The sequence below is a fragment of the Pelodiscus sinensis genome, chromosome 9 (assembly GCF_049634645.1).
Source record: "Pelodiscus sinensis isolate JC-2024 chromosome 9, ASM4963464v1, whole genome shotgun sequence".
In the NCBI taxonomy this organism is placed as follows: Eukaryota; Metazoa; Chordata; order Testudines; family Trionychidae; genus Pelodiscus; species Pelodiscus sinensis.
Window position 1 is genome coordinate 31,540,392 of NC_134719.1, and position 14,728 is coordinate 31,555,119.

General features: G+C 39.1%; 1 protein-coding gene across 4 annotated transcripts in view; it reads right to left on the minus strand.

The window, feature by feature from the left end:
• The window catches only part of LOC102444672 (uncharacterized), a 208,223-nt gene that overhangs the window by 19,593 nt on the left and 173,902 nt on the right, over nucleotides 1–14,728 (minus strand). For all 4 annotated transcript variants that reach the window (XR_012905948.1, XM_075936410.1, XM_006120245.4 and 1 more), the window contains one exon: nucleotides 7,899–8,104. Coding sequence is in view for 3 of the 4 variants with exons in the window: in XM_075936410.1 (XP_075792525.1) it covers nucleotides 7,899–8,104 (206 nt within the window). In the remaining variant the exon portion in view is untranslated. The remainder of the gene's footprint in view (nucleotides 1–7,898; nucleotides 8,105–14,728) is intronic.

Consider the following 14,728-nt stretch of genomic DNA (forward strand, 5'->3'; position numbering starts at 1 on the left):
ATAAAATGATTTCTCTGAAGCACTGAAATGGCTCTGCTGCAAGTAGTAAAATAAAAAGTTATCCCAAATTTTGCAACAGTGCAGATGCAAATAGCTATAAATATTTTTTTATACTAAGTAAGAGTATCTTTATCATTCTTGGAATAAAGAGAAATGTTGCCCATCTGAAATGATCTCTTACTTAGCAAACAGAACAGCTTTCCTCCGAAAGATGGACAACGTATATAGCTGGGTGCTAAAAACCTCATACTAGACATAAGGAACCATGCTATGGATAGTATGCATATGCAAGACTCCTCAAGAGATTTCTCCTTACTCCATTATCCTTGGCTTCTGAATGCTCACTGCACTAGCAGAACTTAGAGGCCCTAGTGTAATTTTATTTTTTCTCCATCTCTCCAGTAGGAAAGGGTATCTATATAGTATTTGAAACAACATCTCTCTCTCTCTCTCTCTCTCTCTCTCACACACACACACACACACACATATGCAAACCCCCTCAAATAAACCCCTATCTTATCCTCTAGTAGACTAGTTATAGTGTTAAAATGATGCTGAAACACAATATTGAGGCAGATTTTTCTATCTAAAACTGGCTGGATTTTCCCCTAACAGCTGCACTCTAATTTTAATTAAATAATACCAGTTGTGCCTTATTTAACTAAGCCAGCACATCTTTCTTATGTCCTGGTAATGTATTATTTTCATTTTGTTATGTTTTTCAACCTGAAGGTTTGCCTCTAGATCAGTACAGTACTTCTGTTGATAAAAACTATGTCCAAAGAACACTAAGTTTGCAGAGTCAGGGGTATATTTTTAGCCATTGTAACTTCTGCCCTCCTCCCTTTTGGCAGGTGCAAATTGTGCCAACAAAATATGTGCCTGCAAAATGAACTGTGGGCAAAAAGTCTGCAAACCTGACCCTTTAGCTATCTTGCTTGCATATTCACAGAGGTACAAATATGCAGATGTAAATTGAAGGGCACCTTTCTAAAGTAAAACCCTGGAAATCCCAAAAGACAAGAAATGTCCAAGCTAAAATTCTAGCACAACTTTAACTCTTATAAATTGTATACTTTATACATTTTAATGATACACATTTGTATACAACCTCAGCAGTAATGAGTTCAACAATGCGATTTACCAGAAAAATAGCAACAGGAAATACTACTTATGTGCTATGCAGCTAAGTTAATTGACATTGCCTTTGGAACCCTAATTTTGGCAAAATAATCTTTGAAGTTCACAACTGTGTTGCTGATATTATTTGACTGGGAATGGTTTTTTTTCCTGGAGACTGGAGGAACAGGGCAGTGGTTCACTTGTGTACACTGTGACAGCTGTATCTTTGCAATGGAACAACAGAAAGCTTGAAATTTGCAAAATATCCTAGAAAGCAGCAATAATAGAGAGACCTGAATGTCATGTGATGTTATTCCTTTAATTAAAGATCCAGTCCAATTAAAGATAATGGAAGATTAAGCAAACCTTTGGTCTGCCCCAACATTTGTCCCCATAATATGATATGAAAAAAATTGTGTTTAAAAAAAAGTTTTTGCCTGCTTGGTTGTTACCTTAGAACTGAAGGCCATGGCTGTCTTGAAAGTAGCTGGTGATTATGACATCTCAAGCCAGTGAAAGCTGAACATTTGAGAAGGGAAAACTCAGCACTGCCCATCCTTCCATTTAGGTGTGAGAACAAATAATGCATCCTCTGGGACACATACAGAATCTTCCAAGGAAACCAAGGAAGGCTTCACCTCTCTGCCTGAGTTTTTTCCGGCATCACACAGAAGCAGACCAAACCTGTATAGACAACTTTGAAAAAGTATCTGTCCTACTTGGCAGTTATGTGAACGCACATTGTAAGTCAAATGGTTTATTTGACATGTGTCATGTTTAGGGGTGTTACTTATTGTTTAAAATGTTAACCAGTTAAACGCTAGGTTTAACTGGTTAACCTTGGAGCATCCCCCTGCACATGACGCCATGGGCCCGGACTGACTGGAGGAGCTCACACTCCGCATCCAGAAGGGGCTACTTCAGTCTGGCTGGGCCGCTGGTAAACCAGTTACCTATAAGCATCACCAGTTAACTTTTTACATCCCTAGTCATGTTATCTGCAAATGTATTGTAAAATAAATCTGTGAAAGACTTAAAACTAAATCCGTAGGGATTTTTGTCTAAATACTTTAGACAGACCATCTTATGTTGTTCTTCAACAAAAACATAATTCTACAGATACCAGAGCACAGCAAGAGAAGGAGAGGAGTAAGGGAGAAAGTAGATTAGGTAAATTTCATTAAAGGAATAGCATGAGTTCTTGAGAATGAAGAAAGAGCAAGAAACAGAAGTAGGAAAGAAAATGAGCCCATAGGGAATGCAAAGGAAAACACAAAATAGAGCTGGAATCATTTTTTTTAAAATATACTTTGATCCTGCAATCTTTACCCTGCCAAAACTCTTGTTGATTTGAAGGGAATTGTAACAGAGTCAAGGATGCAAGATGGGGCCCCATGTGAAGTAGAGATCCATGAAGAAAATTCTTTCCTTACTTCTCTGGAAGAAATAAATATATGGCTGTGTTACTAGTCCATCTCCTATTATGAACTGTAGAGCAATGTCTTCCCTGCACCAATGGAAAAAGAAAGAAGAAATGAAAAAGCCCAATGAAAGAAGCACCAGTGAACAACACTGGTGACTTAATGAAGCAGAAACGTATCCCAGTGAGACCTTGACTCCTCATTCATGCTAGAAAAGATGATAACTAGTGTTCTACCAGCAGGGCTACTAATATGGAAGCCTTTGGAAACCATTACATGTTACTGGTAAATCTCTTGTACTACATTTGGGTGAGTACCATTTCACATTAATAATCAGCATTGTCAAATGAGATGAACATTAACAGTGGCATACGTGATGTGCAAAACAAACCGGATGTTGTGATCCATGTGTAAAACTGCATGAATCAACAGAGCCAGAGCAGATGTGCAATTCATGCTGTGAACATTTAAGTGCTCTGTTCATGGAATCTGGTCTTCAGAGTTTAGAGAGCAGACACATGAACAATATTACAAGGCTAAAATGACTATACACACCTGTGTCATACATAGCATGAAAACAGAGGCATTATAGGTGTAAAACAGAGTACTACATAATGGTTGTGTTATGTTATAGGAAACAATATCAAAGAGCAGCTCTGTACCAGTGTTAAGAGCCCGCTCTTATAGAATAAAGCTGTAATTTTATTATAGAGAAAACGTCCATATTTGCATGTATGGGGAAGAATTCTGCTATCTCTGAAAGAACTGAGATAATTTTCCCAGCTATTGTTCAATTTGTTTCCATGATACCATGCTTCCAATGTCATGCACAACATTTTCTATATCCGTCACGAAAGCCAGTTTCAACTGTTATATGACTCTGGCTTTATCAAGATAAAAACAAAAACTGGTAATAAAGGTGTCATTGCACAAAGAGCACAGTTAATATTGGGCTGCGTCTATACTGGCATGATATTGCGCAAATACTTTTAACGGAAAAGTTTTTCCGTTAAAAGTATTTGCGCAAGAGAGCGTCTATACTGGCATGTGCCTTTGCGCAAAAGATTTGCTTTTGTACAAAAGCATCAGTGCCAGTGTAGATGCTCTCTTGAGCAAGAAAGCTCCGATGGCCATTTTCGCCATCAAGCTTTCTTGCACAAGAAATTAATTTGGCTGTCTACATTGGCCTCTTGCACAAGAATACTTGCGCAAGAGGGCTTATCCCTGAGCGGGAGCATCGGAGTATTTGCGCAAGAACCACTGATTTTGTACAGTACAAAGTCAGTGTTTTTGCACAAATACTCGCGGCCAGTGTGGACAGGCGGCAAGATTTTGTGCAAAAGCGACTGCTTTTGCGCAAAATCTTGCCAGTCTAGATGCACCCTGATTGTTTCACATATTTACTTAAATGGTTCCTATGTTGTTAGCACATTCCATATCAATGTCCACAGCATTTATTCTAAAGTGAAATTTTAGTCTCCTCCTCCCTCCTTTGTTTATGAATATCTGTGTTTCTGACAACTGACAAAGGGTACGCTGAAAACGTACAGTATCACAGTTGGCTATGTGCTATAGCTGGCATTTCTCCGCATCGCTTTGTTCAGCGTGTCTTAGCTCTGGAGAAAATGGCCTGGTGTTGCAGATCCAGTAGTAGTAACTGAAATGCTAAGCAATAATAGCCATCCCTACCTTAACTCTAGTGTCTTGTCTTTTTTTAAAGTCAATGTAGTGAATGTGAAATTTCTAGACTTGTTGCAGTGTTCGTTCTACCAATTTTCTCCATCCTCAATTTGGAGGGTCCAGTTTTCATGTCTATTCAAATACATGACATTTATGTTCAGACTACCAATAATGGTCCCACTTGTGGCGCTATTGTTTTTAACATGGACCCCAGTCTGCTGATATAATCAGTTCCTTCTTCATAGGCCTACTACTGTAGCAACTTCTGGTTACTGCAAATTTCGGTTTAAAGTGTACTAGTGAACTAGAAGTGAAAGCAACCCATATCCCCATACCAGCCTCCATATGTATCTTGAACATTTTATTATTAAAAAAACAAAAACAAAAACAAAAAAACCCTTCAGTAGTGATGATAATGAGACCACCAAAGTCTTTTGACTTGGGAACATGATTTGGAATATTTATATCTATCTAGTTCAATAAAATACAGAATGAAACACAAAATTTGGAATATCAAGCTATTACAAATTGCAGCTAAACTAAATTATGAAAACCTTTTTCAAGGCATTTCATATAATAGCTTTATATAAATTAGAAACACTGGATCAAATTCTGTTTTCAGTCAAACTAGTATAAATTGGGAGTAACACTATTAATTTTAGTGGAGTTACTTTGAATTTATGTTAAATTTAAGCAGGAAAAGAATTGGTCCAACTTCCTTGTTGCTCTGTCAAATAGTCTTGTTTCTGATTTTATGTATCAATAGTAGTGGAATTCCATTGACTAAATGGAACTATTTCTTATTTACATTGATGTAATCCAGAGATTCCTATTTATGCAATTTTAATTTCCTTTTCCTCTTGCACACTGAAGGGAGAATACTTAAGATGGAAAAAAAAATCCCTGGATCCAAACACTTCTCAAACTTTGAATTTTTTAAAATCAAGATCCTAGTCTTATGTTTTGGGACCAACTGCAGTGAATATGCATCATATTTTCCCACTGATTTAAGAGTACTGTGATCTTGGATAGTCTGGTTCAGGGCGTTAATGCTTTGCTTTCATCTTTGGAAATGTGGGTTCAGATCCTCATGAAATGTAAAAAACAACATCAAATTCTCTCCCACACATATACATTGCAAACTACACATTTACATTTAAAATACCTACATACGGCTGGTCAATATTAACTTGTCACATCACTCTATACTTTAAAAGAAATCATCCTTGATAATAAAAGGGAAATGAATAAATAGGTGATAATCTCACAGGCAAGAAATCTACAGGTAGCAATGCATGACCATATCTCAACCTATAGACTTATAAACATGTTCGGGTATGCATCACGTTTTTTAATAATTTCAAACTCTTAGTAAATAAGATTCTTGTTCTTTTCCTTTAGTTTGATGGAACCAACAAACTATAGTATCAGACAGAGACAATTATTGCTTGTATAGACATACAACCTGACAAAAGGCAGGGGAAAAATTAAAATAAAACCAAAACAAAACCTGTAACAAAAAACTCTAAGGAGAACAAAAGAAGTATGCTAAGAGAAAATGTGGCACACATACTTTATACATGTTTAATTTCTGTTGTTTTGGTTGGAAAACAGCTGCAGGTGTCCTCTAATTATATCACCATTTTCACAAATATCAACTGTCATATTTAATTTGTTACATTTGCCATACAGCCTCCTCGAACAGAACACTTCTTTCATTACGCATTTAGTGCCAGAGTTTCTAACATTCAAGCTAACTTTCAAGCTAGTCAATTAATGCATTATTTACAAGTTAAATGTTATTAAAAACAGATTCTTAATTTACTAATGATTCAGAAGACCCCAGGCAATATTCCAATTTGTTTTTCTTGAAAATGGAATAACACTTACAACAAGGGGGAAAATAATGTCAAGGATATTTTGGCCTAATCATCTGTGCTATAGTTTCTGCTATGTTTTTTCTATCTCCTAATTCCCCCTCCTCTTTTTTATATTGTATTTTGAACACATCAGCTAACCAGTTGCAGCATGATTAAGAGGAAAGGTCTATGAAAAATGAAAAACAGCACAAACACTATTGTGAGTTTTGTTTTTAAAAAGCACCAGGCAGCCTGGAATGATTCAATACACATGTTCACCATACAATACAGCACATTTTGATTTACAGCACCATTCTAGCATTACAGCAGGTTAAGAAGGTTAGAAGTCAAGGGAAATTAAATGTTATTAGCATTCTACTGTTGTCGTGCTGCACAATGTGAGTACATACCTTTTCAAATGCACTTTTAAACTCAAATTTGTTTCTAAAGCTTTTATCTCATCAGAAACTTTCATGAGCACTTGTGCATAGTTAGCCTTTTCTATTTTTGTACTGCTTTTCCTCTCACATATATGGTTGTTCAGATGCTTCATTAAAGAGTAATTCCTCTCTTATTCCCTCTCCTTCACCCCTAAATTCCAATCACCTACGATATGGTGGGTGCCATTAAAATCAGAATTACTATTTGAAGGTAATTATTGTTCGAACATTTAATATACTGGTATTTCCACAGTAATGCTAATTAATTTCAAACACTAAATGTCAACATTTTAATGATGACCATTGTGGCGTCAAGATAATTGTGTCAGTGTATTTGTTTTAATTTGAGAAAATATGACATGCAAACAGGAGTTCGTGATTGTACATGTTTTTAGTCATAGCATGGATTTTAAATGATAGGTGTACCTTACTTACACATTTTGGGTCTGGCATTGAATGTGAATTTTGGGTTGGTTAATGTTGGATTCGATGTTCTGGTTTAGTCTATTCACAGAGATAGGCCTATGTTACAAAACTCAAAATTAAATATGGATGAAAATATGGATCCAAACTGTGTGTTTGTGTGTTCATTGGGAAGATAGATGTAGGTAAAGACAGTCAGATGTGAAGTTCTGGTTTAGGCTATAGATGGGTCAATATCCAGATTTAAATCTTTGAGGCCTCAGTTACTTAGGGTGAGCTTCCATGGACAGCTAAATGTTTCATTCCCCCATTTTGTGGATGTACCACATAAGGGATAAAAATCTACTACTGTTAACAGTTAACAATGTTGCACCCTTAGCTTAGGCAGTGAAGGTGGAACTAAAGGTCCAGGTTCTACCCCGCTGAAGAGCTGTTGTAGTGGATCATTATCAAAGCATCCTTCAGAAAGTTTCAGATTTTGAAACTAATTTTGTATTTATTCAACTTTTACAATCATTTCTCTGTACTACCTGCATATCACATACCAAGAACCTGCACTACATTGTGCGACTGAATTAGTTGTACTGTGACTCAAACAATGACTTTGATATTTTAAGTACTAAGATTCCTTCCTCATAATGAAGCTAACAAAAAACCTCCTCAGCTACACAACCTTGAAACACATATTCACTCTCTACTCTGGGTGGGCCCCACTGAGATAGAAAAAACAACCCTCAGAGCATTGAGTTTGCTTAAAAGCAGACTTAAAATTAAACAATCTATATCCGCACAAAGACACCCAACAATACTAGAGTAATATTTCCTAGCTTCTAAAACCTTAACATAATGGGTAAATCTTTTGGGAACTTTTCAGGTGCCACTGAGTAAGACCTGCTTCCTCTGCTTCTTTGCAAGAAAGAGGAGAGAAGGGGTGTGTGTGACTTGTTACTCACTTGATCAGAAGAGTTTCTGCAAGAACTCCGAAACAGACAGCTGCTGCGTGGAATACTAGACTGGGTGGAGGGTCCTTAAAAGCTACCATCATTCTATAGACTGCAAAGGGAATGATAGCCATTACTGCCAGGACCAAGCAGAAGAAGAGCCAATTCTGCCAGTGGCACAACAGGATTCTCCACACCGATCCTTTCTGTAGCTGGTACTGGGATAAAAAAAAAAAAACAAACAAACAGGTGAATTAATGCTGTGAAACTATGAGCACTAAACGCTAATGGCACAGGGCAGTACACCTAAGTGATGATTCACATCTGACAATAAATATACGAATAGCTGTTGAAAGCTTGTTTGATTTTCACAAAGGAGATTAAACAAACATTCATTTGTTCATTAGTCTTGAGCAACACTTTTATGGCAAGAGATGCATTAAACCTTAACATATATCTGCAACCAAGGTATTTGGGGTTTTTAAAGATTAAGAACAAAACCATGCATACTGTTTACGCAGAATGGCCTTGAACTACCTGTAATGGAGTGAGATATAGTTATTACACATGAACATCGTTATTATACATGAATCTTTATCTTGTTGCAGGCTAATAGGGATGCCATGTTTTCAAAGATAAAGACTTAAAGGGCCCAATTCTGCAGCTGCTGGTGTACCTGCATAAACATGTTTTCCTTGAATAATTTTTAAAAAGCAAGTTGTTTAAACTGGCTTCCTGACTTAAATTATGCTGAACTGATATCCTTCCCCCATTATAAAGTCACTGCTTGTTGCAGTCTGCACTGCAGGGTGATAGTCTCAATTCCTGGCTTGTTCAGGATAGTCCCCAAAAGCGATGGCTCTGTCCAGCATGCTGAAAGTTTGAAAAACAAAAAACAAAGCCCAGATGTAACTTTGATAAGAAAAATCTCATCTGCATCATGAATTGAAAGTATTTTACTATGTCAGTTTTGTGCACTCCAATGTTGGAGTGACTTGAGATCACAGCGCTGACTCACGGCTGTGTCAGAGAAGCACATAAAATGACTTAGGAAAGGATAGGGGTGTGTGTGTGTGTGTGTGTGTGTGTGTGTGTGTGTACACTTGCAATGTTGGTCCTCAGACACTTTGATGCTCACTTTATGCTCACCCTGGGACAGCCACAGGATAGGCCACACTCCTGGTGTAAATTACAACCATCTGCTCTACATTATACCTACCTCCAATAATTCCAGGGGACTCTTATGGCAGCAAGGATCAGGAAGTGCCAGGCTACTCAGAGCATGACCCTTCTACTGGCTGCAGCAGGGGTAGAGCAGGGACATAGGAGAGCTTTATGCCAATGGAAGATCTCATTAAGCAGACTAGATCCTTCAGTGGCTGGTATATTGGCTTTAGGGCCCCATTGGTGCAGTGAAAAGCAGCCTTAGCCCAAAGAAGAACCTATGTCCATTTCTTTTGAGCTGCAGGGCAAAACTGGAATGTAATTAAAGGACAGAAACTAAAGACTTCAGAAGGTGTAAATCACTGTAGCATCACTGAGTTTAATATGCCCATTCTAGATTTCACTAGCCCAGAGAGATTTAACCTGGCTCAAGCAAACCAGCACTGTGTTGTCAAGCACACAGATGAACATAATTTGTTGGGGAAGAGTCAACGTGGTTTTTGTAATGGGAAATCATCCTCGCCAATCTAGTAGAATTCTTTGAGGGCACCAATAAGCATGTGCACAAAAAGGATCCAGTGGAAACAGCGTACTTAGACTTTCAGAAAGCCTTTGACAAGGTCCCTCACCAAAGGTTTTTAAGCAAAGTAAAGTGTCATGGTAATGCACTATGGAAAACAATCTTAACTATACATATAAACAATGGAATCTAAAGAATGGAATCTAAATTAGCTGTTAGCACTCAAGAAAGAGATTTTGGAGACACTGTAGATAGTTCTCTGAAAACATCCACTCAAAGTGCAGTGGCAGTAAAAAACTGAGCAGAATGTTAGGAACCACTAAGAAAAGGATAGAGAATAAGACAGAAAATATCATATTGCCTCTACAGAAATCATGATACACCAATATTTTGAATGCTGTATGCAGATATGGTTGCTCCATCTTAAAAAAAAATCTATTGGAATTGGAAAAAGTAGAGAAAAGTGAAACAACAATTATTAGGAGTATAGAATGGCTTAATAAGACTAAGTCTTTTCAGCTTGTAAAAGAGATGACTAAAGGAGAATATGATATGATCAAAAATATGACTGATATGGAAAAAGTAAATAAGAAAATGTTATTTATTCCTTCTCATAACACAAGAACCACAGGTCACCAAAGGTACGTGTATACTACCAAGCAAGATTGAAGCTGCTGCTGTTGTTCTTCCAGGTTTTGAATTAACAGTTTAGTTAAGTCAAAGTGAGATGCTGGTAACCAGTGCTTCAAAAAAAAAAAGTGCTGGTACTCCAGGGGAAAAATTGTTGAGCAAAAAAAAAACCCAGAAACAAATAAACCCGGCAGTGGGGCCGGAAGTGCTCTTTTAAGAGACATGGCCCCTTTGAGAAATGCGTCTGTCGGCCATTTTCATTACAGAAGTGCCGTTACGCTCCGTTCTTTCCAGTTAAGCTCTGACTGGAAGTGTACGGGCAGTACCATCACAAAAAAAGCACTGCTGGTAACCCTGGTTTCATGGGGAGTAAGGGAAGTCGAAGGAAGAGTGTTCTTCCTTTGACTTCCTGCAGTGTAGACAGTGACAAAAACCAAGTTAAGCTACTTCAGCTACGCAATTAACATAGTTGAAGTTGCGTATCTTAATTCGACTTTGTCCTGTTGTGTAGACATACCCCAAATGCAATTAATAAGCAGCTGGTTTACAACAAATAAAAGGAAGTATTTTTTCACCTGATTCACTGTCAACCTGTGGAACTTCTTGCCAGATGATGTTGTGAGGGTCAAGTTTATAGCAGGGTACAAAGAAGAACTGGAAAAGTTCATGGAGGATCAATGGCTATTAGCCAGAATGGGCAGGGAGGGTGTCCCTAGCCTCCATTTGCCAGAAGCCAGGAATGGGGGACAAGGAATGAATCACTTGCTGATTACCTGTTCAGTTCATTCCCTCTCGGGCACCTAGTGTTGGCCACTCTTGGATACTGTAGCAGATACTGGGATAAACAGATCTTTGGTCTGACCCAGTATGGCTGTTCTTACATGCCTCTTTTCCCAGTAGCCTGTTTTTTGTGAGCCATGTTGCATGGTGTAATGTTAGACGTGACTGGGTCAGTGCATACGTAATCACAGATCTCATGTTTCCCATTTATGTATCTTTGGGTCTTCACCTCATTTTACCAACTGACTACATAAAAGGTTACAACATGCAAAGCAAAAGAGCTCATGTTGTTAGCTTCCTGAACTTGGAAAAAATAAATTCCTAAATGAGTGTAAGCACAACACACTAAACATCATATACCACTGAAATTGATGGAAGATGGCATCTGGACATTATTATTAATTTAATAATATACTCACTTTATTATTATAATAATCTTATATGTGGATTATTATATTGCAACCAATGAGGGCAATACATTTACTTGACTCATTATAATTCATCTTTCTATTCAGACATGCAGTGGTAACATTGGTGAACAGCATTGTTTTCGGAAGACAATTACTGACATCTCGTGACATGGTTCTTCATTTGTTGTAGGGTTTAGAAGTGGAGCTCTTAACATGGACCCTGACAGCACTCAGTAGTTCTCCATGGCTCTTTAATGCCAAAACTAATTAAACACAGATTGTGCTACCTGTTGTCACTAAACTGTTTCTTCATAAATCCTGGCCTGGATTTAGTACAGGCTGAACCTCCGAAATCTGGGACTCTCTGATCTTGCAACATTTGTGGTTTGGAGTCCCGTCCCCAGGGATATCTAGCAAGCAGGACTAGTGAGCCCTATCCCCCAGGGAGCCCCATCCAGGTGGGGCAGCAGCGGGACCAGTGAGCCCCATTCCTGGGGAGCCCTGGCCAGGCGGGGCAGCAGCAGGGCAGCCAGAAGCCAGGGATCCCTGGCAGAGAGCAGCAGAAGCAGGGCAGCCCCATCCCTGGGGATTCCCAGTTGGGCAGGGGAGAAGCGGAGCCATGGCAATTTGGGGGCTCCATCCTTGTGAGCCCCAGTGGGCCAGACCCCAAGTCCAAGCCCTGCAGGCTGGAGCCCAGTGACAACGGGACCAGAGCGGAGCCAGTTGAAGGGAGGAGAACCATCCTGGGAGGCTGGTGGCAGGGGACCTCCCCTGATCTGGCAAATTCCCTCATTCAGAACAGGCCAGGTCCCGAGGGTGCTGGACAAGGGAGGTCCAACCTGTAGTCAGGGAAGGGACTGCTTGACTACATTACACATCCTGCTGATTACCTTGCACAGAGACTACAAAATGTGAACTACTGCAAGAAATCTCATGGGATAATAATGTATTATATGTGGAAGGGAACTTCTCAGTGAAGACTGCTGCTACTCCCATGCCATGTACTGTACAAATGTCTCCGAAGAGCTTACAATTTTCAGACAGTTGTGAAATGTCCTCCATTCAGCATAAGCCCTGTAAATAATTAAACAGAGATATACCTGTCTCATAGAACTGGAAGGGACCTTGAGAAGTCATTGAGTCCAGTCCCCCACCCTCATAGCAGGACCAAGTACCCTCCCTGACAGAATTGCCCCAGACCCCTAAATGGCCCCCTCAAGGCTTGAGCTCACAACCCATGGGTTTAGCAGGCCAATGCTCAAACCACTGAGCTATCCCCCCTCCTGATGAAGGACTATAACACCCTTCTAGCTTGGGATTGCAGATTCTTCTGAGACTTACGTTGCATCTCTCAGTGATGCTTTGCTATATCTATACATTAAGGAGCTTTGTAAAATACGCAGAGAATTGTATATAGCTCATAGAAGAAGAAAAGCAAAAGATTTCCCTTTTCCATATTTGAATTGGATTGCAAATGCTCAAAGTTAAGAGAGGCAAATAAGTTGGGGAAGAGTAAGAACCTCTGCCTAGTCCAGAAATATGAGGACTTCTCGCACACCACTTTCTTCCTTCTCTCTGACTGCTACTGCATTCATCTACCTCCTTCTCCACAATCTCCAAAAACTGCCTGACTACACCCCTGCCCAGGCTCCTCCAACTGGGTCTAATTTGCTTTATGGATAGGCCCAAACCTAACCATGGAGCCACCTACCCTTGAATTTTGATAAGGTTGGATCTGGATCCAAATGCTGTGACTTGAGCAAGTTCTACTTTGCCTCCCAAACATGACAACATGCTCCATCTCCAACAGGCTAAACTCCTACTCTTCATTCCATGAATGGACAATAAAATTCCCTTTACTTTGATGATCCTATTGCATGACCCAGCAGTGTTCAGGCATCTGGATGCTAGTCAGTTGAAACCTTTTGCATGGCGGGGCATGAATCCTACACTAATGTGCAAAATCTCACAGCATAAGGAACTTTAATTGCAGCTAGTCAGAACCTAACAGGTCAGTTGACAGTCTTGCAACTTATTTTTAAAGGCAGAGATATACTATTGGACTGTTGTGAGCTAAGAGGAATTCAAGAGATCTAGCAGAAGATTGCAAAGAGAGAAGGCCTGTGCGGCAAGATGATGGAAGCTAGATGTTATTGGATGGTCATAAGGAAGCAGGAGGGAACAAGGAGGGTGTTGGAGGATGTTTAGGTGGACGAGTTAGGGTTATTATGGGAGTCACATGGAGGTAAAGAAAAGAGAATTAGAAAGTAACCAAACCCTTGCATTCTCTGTTAAACAAGAGAAGACCCAACCCATAAAGATCAGATGAAGATCTAAAAGTTCAAGGGTGTTCATATATGGGGTTTTGCTTTACTACCATCTCTTTTCTGAACTATGTGAGGTTCACCCATCAATAAAGAAAGCCCATGCTAGAACCTGATTCACAAATGCACGTTCTGAAAGCTGAAATGGCAATACTCAGTACAGAATAGGACCTAAAGTTCTTAGCACACTTGACTTTTGTAAAGGATTGTAGGGGCCTGTGTTCCCTGTAAGATCAGTGCTTGGGTGGCTGCCCAGGAGAAATTCAAATGCTGCCCACCTGATTAGCAGAGCGCCCACAGAATCCACAGTCAGCAGAATGTGTTTTTACTGGTGCTACATATCCACACATGCATGTTTTGTGCACATAACAAAATTTATTCCACTCACAGATGGAAAAAAATTAGAGGGAACATTGGTAGGGCTAGGCTAGGAAAAGGACACCTATTATGCCAAATTAACTTCACTGCACTACCTGGCTATCTTTTTTTTTTTTTTTTTTTTCTTTTTGAAACTCAAGAGAAGGTACTAACTGAAGAGGAACCTAGAACATGCAGACATGTACTGCATTCCTCTACAGAGCCATCACACTTTTGAATTTTCATTTTTGGTGCCATTCAGCTTTAAACAGGTAGCATTTGAGTGGCAGCAGTTTCTCCAAAGTGCATACCTTATATTAGAGTATCAAAAAAGTTATTTCAAGGGCTGTGTTGCTATGTGATTATAAAAACAGCTTTGTAGGAAGAAATGTCACCAATAAGAGCTTTTGGAAAATAGAAAACATTTAGCTATTGTGAGATTATTTTTTGGTGTCGTTGTTTAGAAGCACCTGAAATGACTCTACCTTATCTCAGCACATTTGATCGGCAGTGTGACTCACACTGCGATTACTTGAAAATACTGGAGAAGTAAAATATATATAACCCGTAGGTAGGATTAAATGCGGGTCACAAGAAATAATCAGTGTTTACAGCACATTTAACCTGGGTGAGGTAAGTTCAGATTTTATTTAAGAG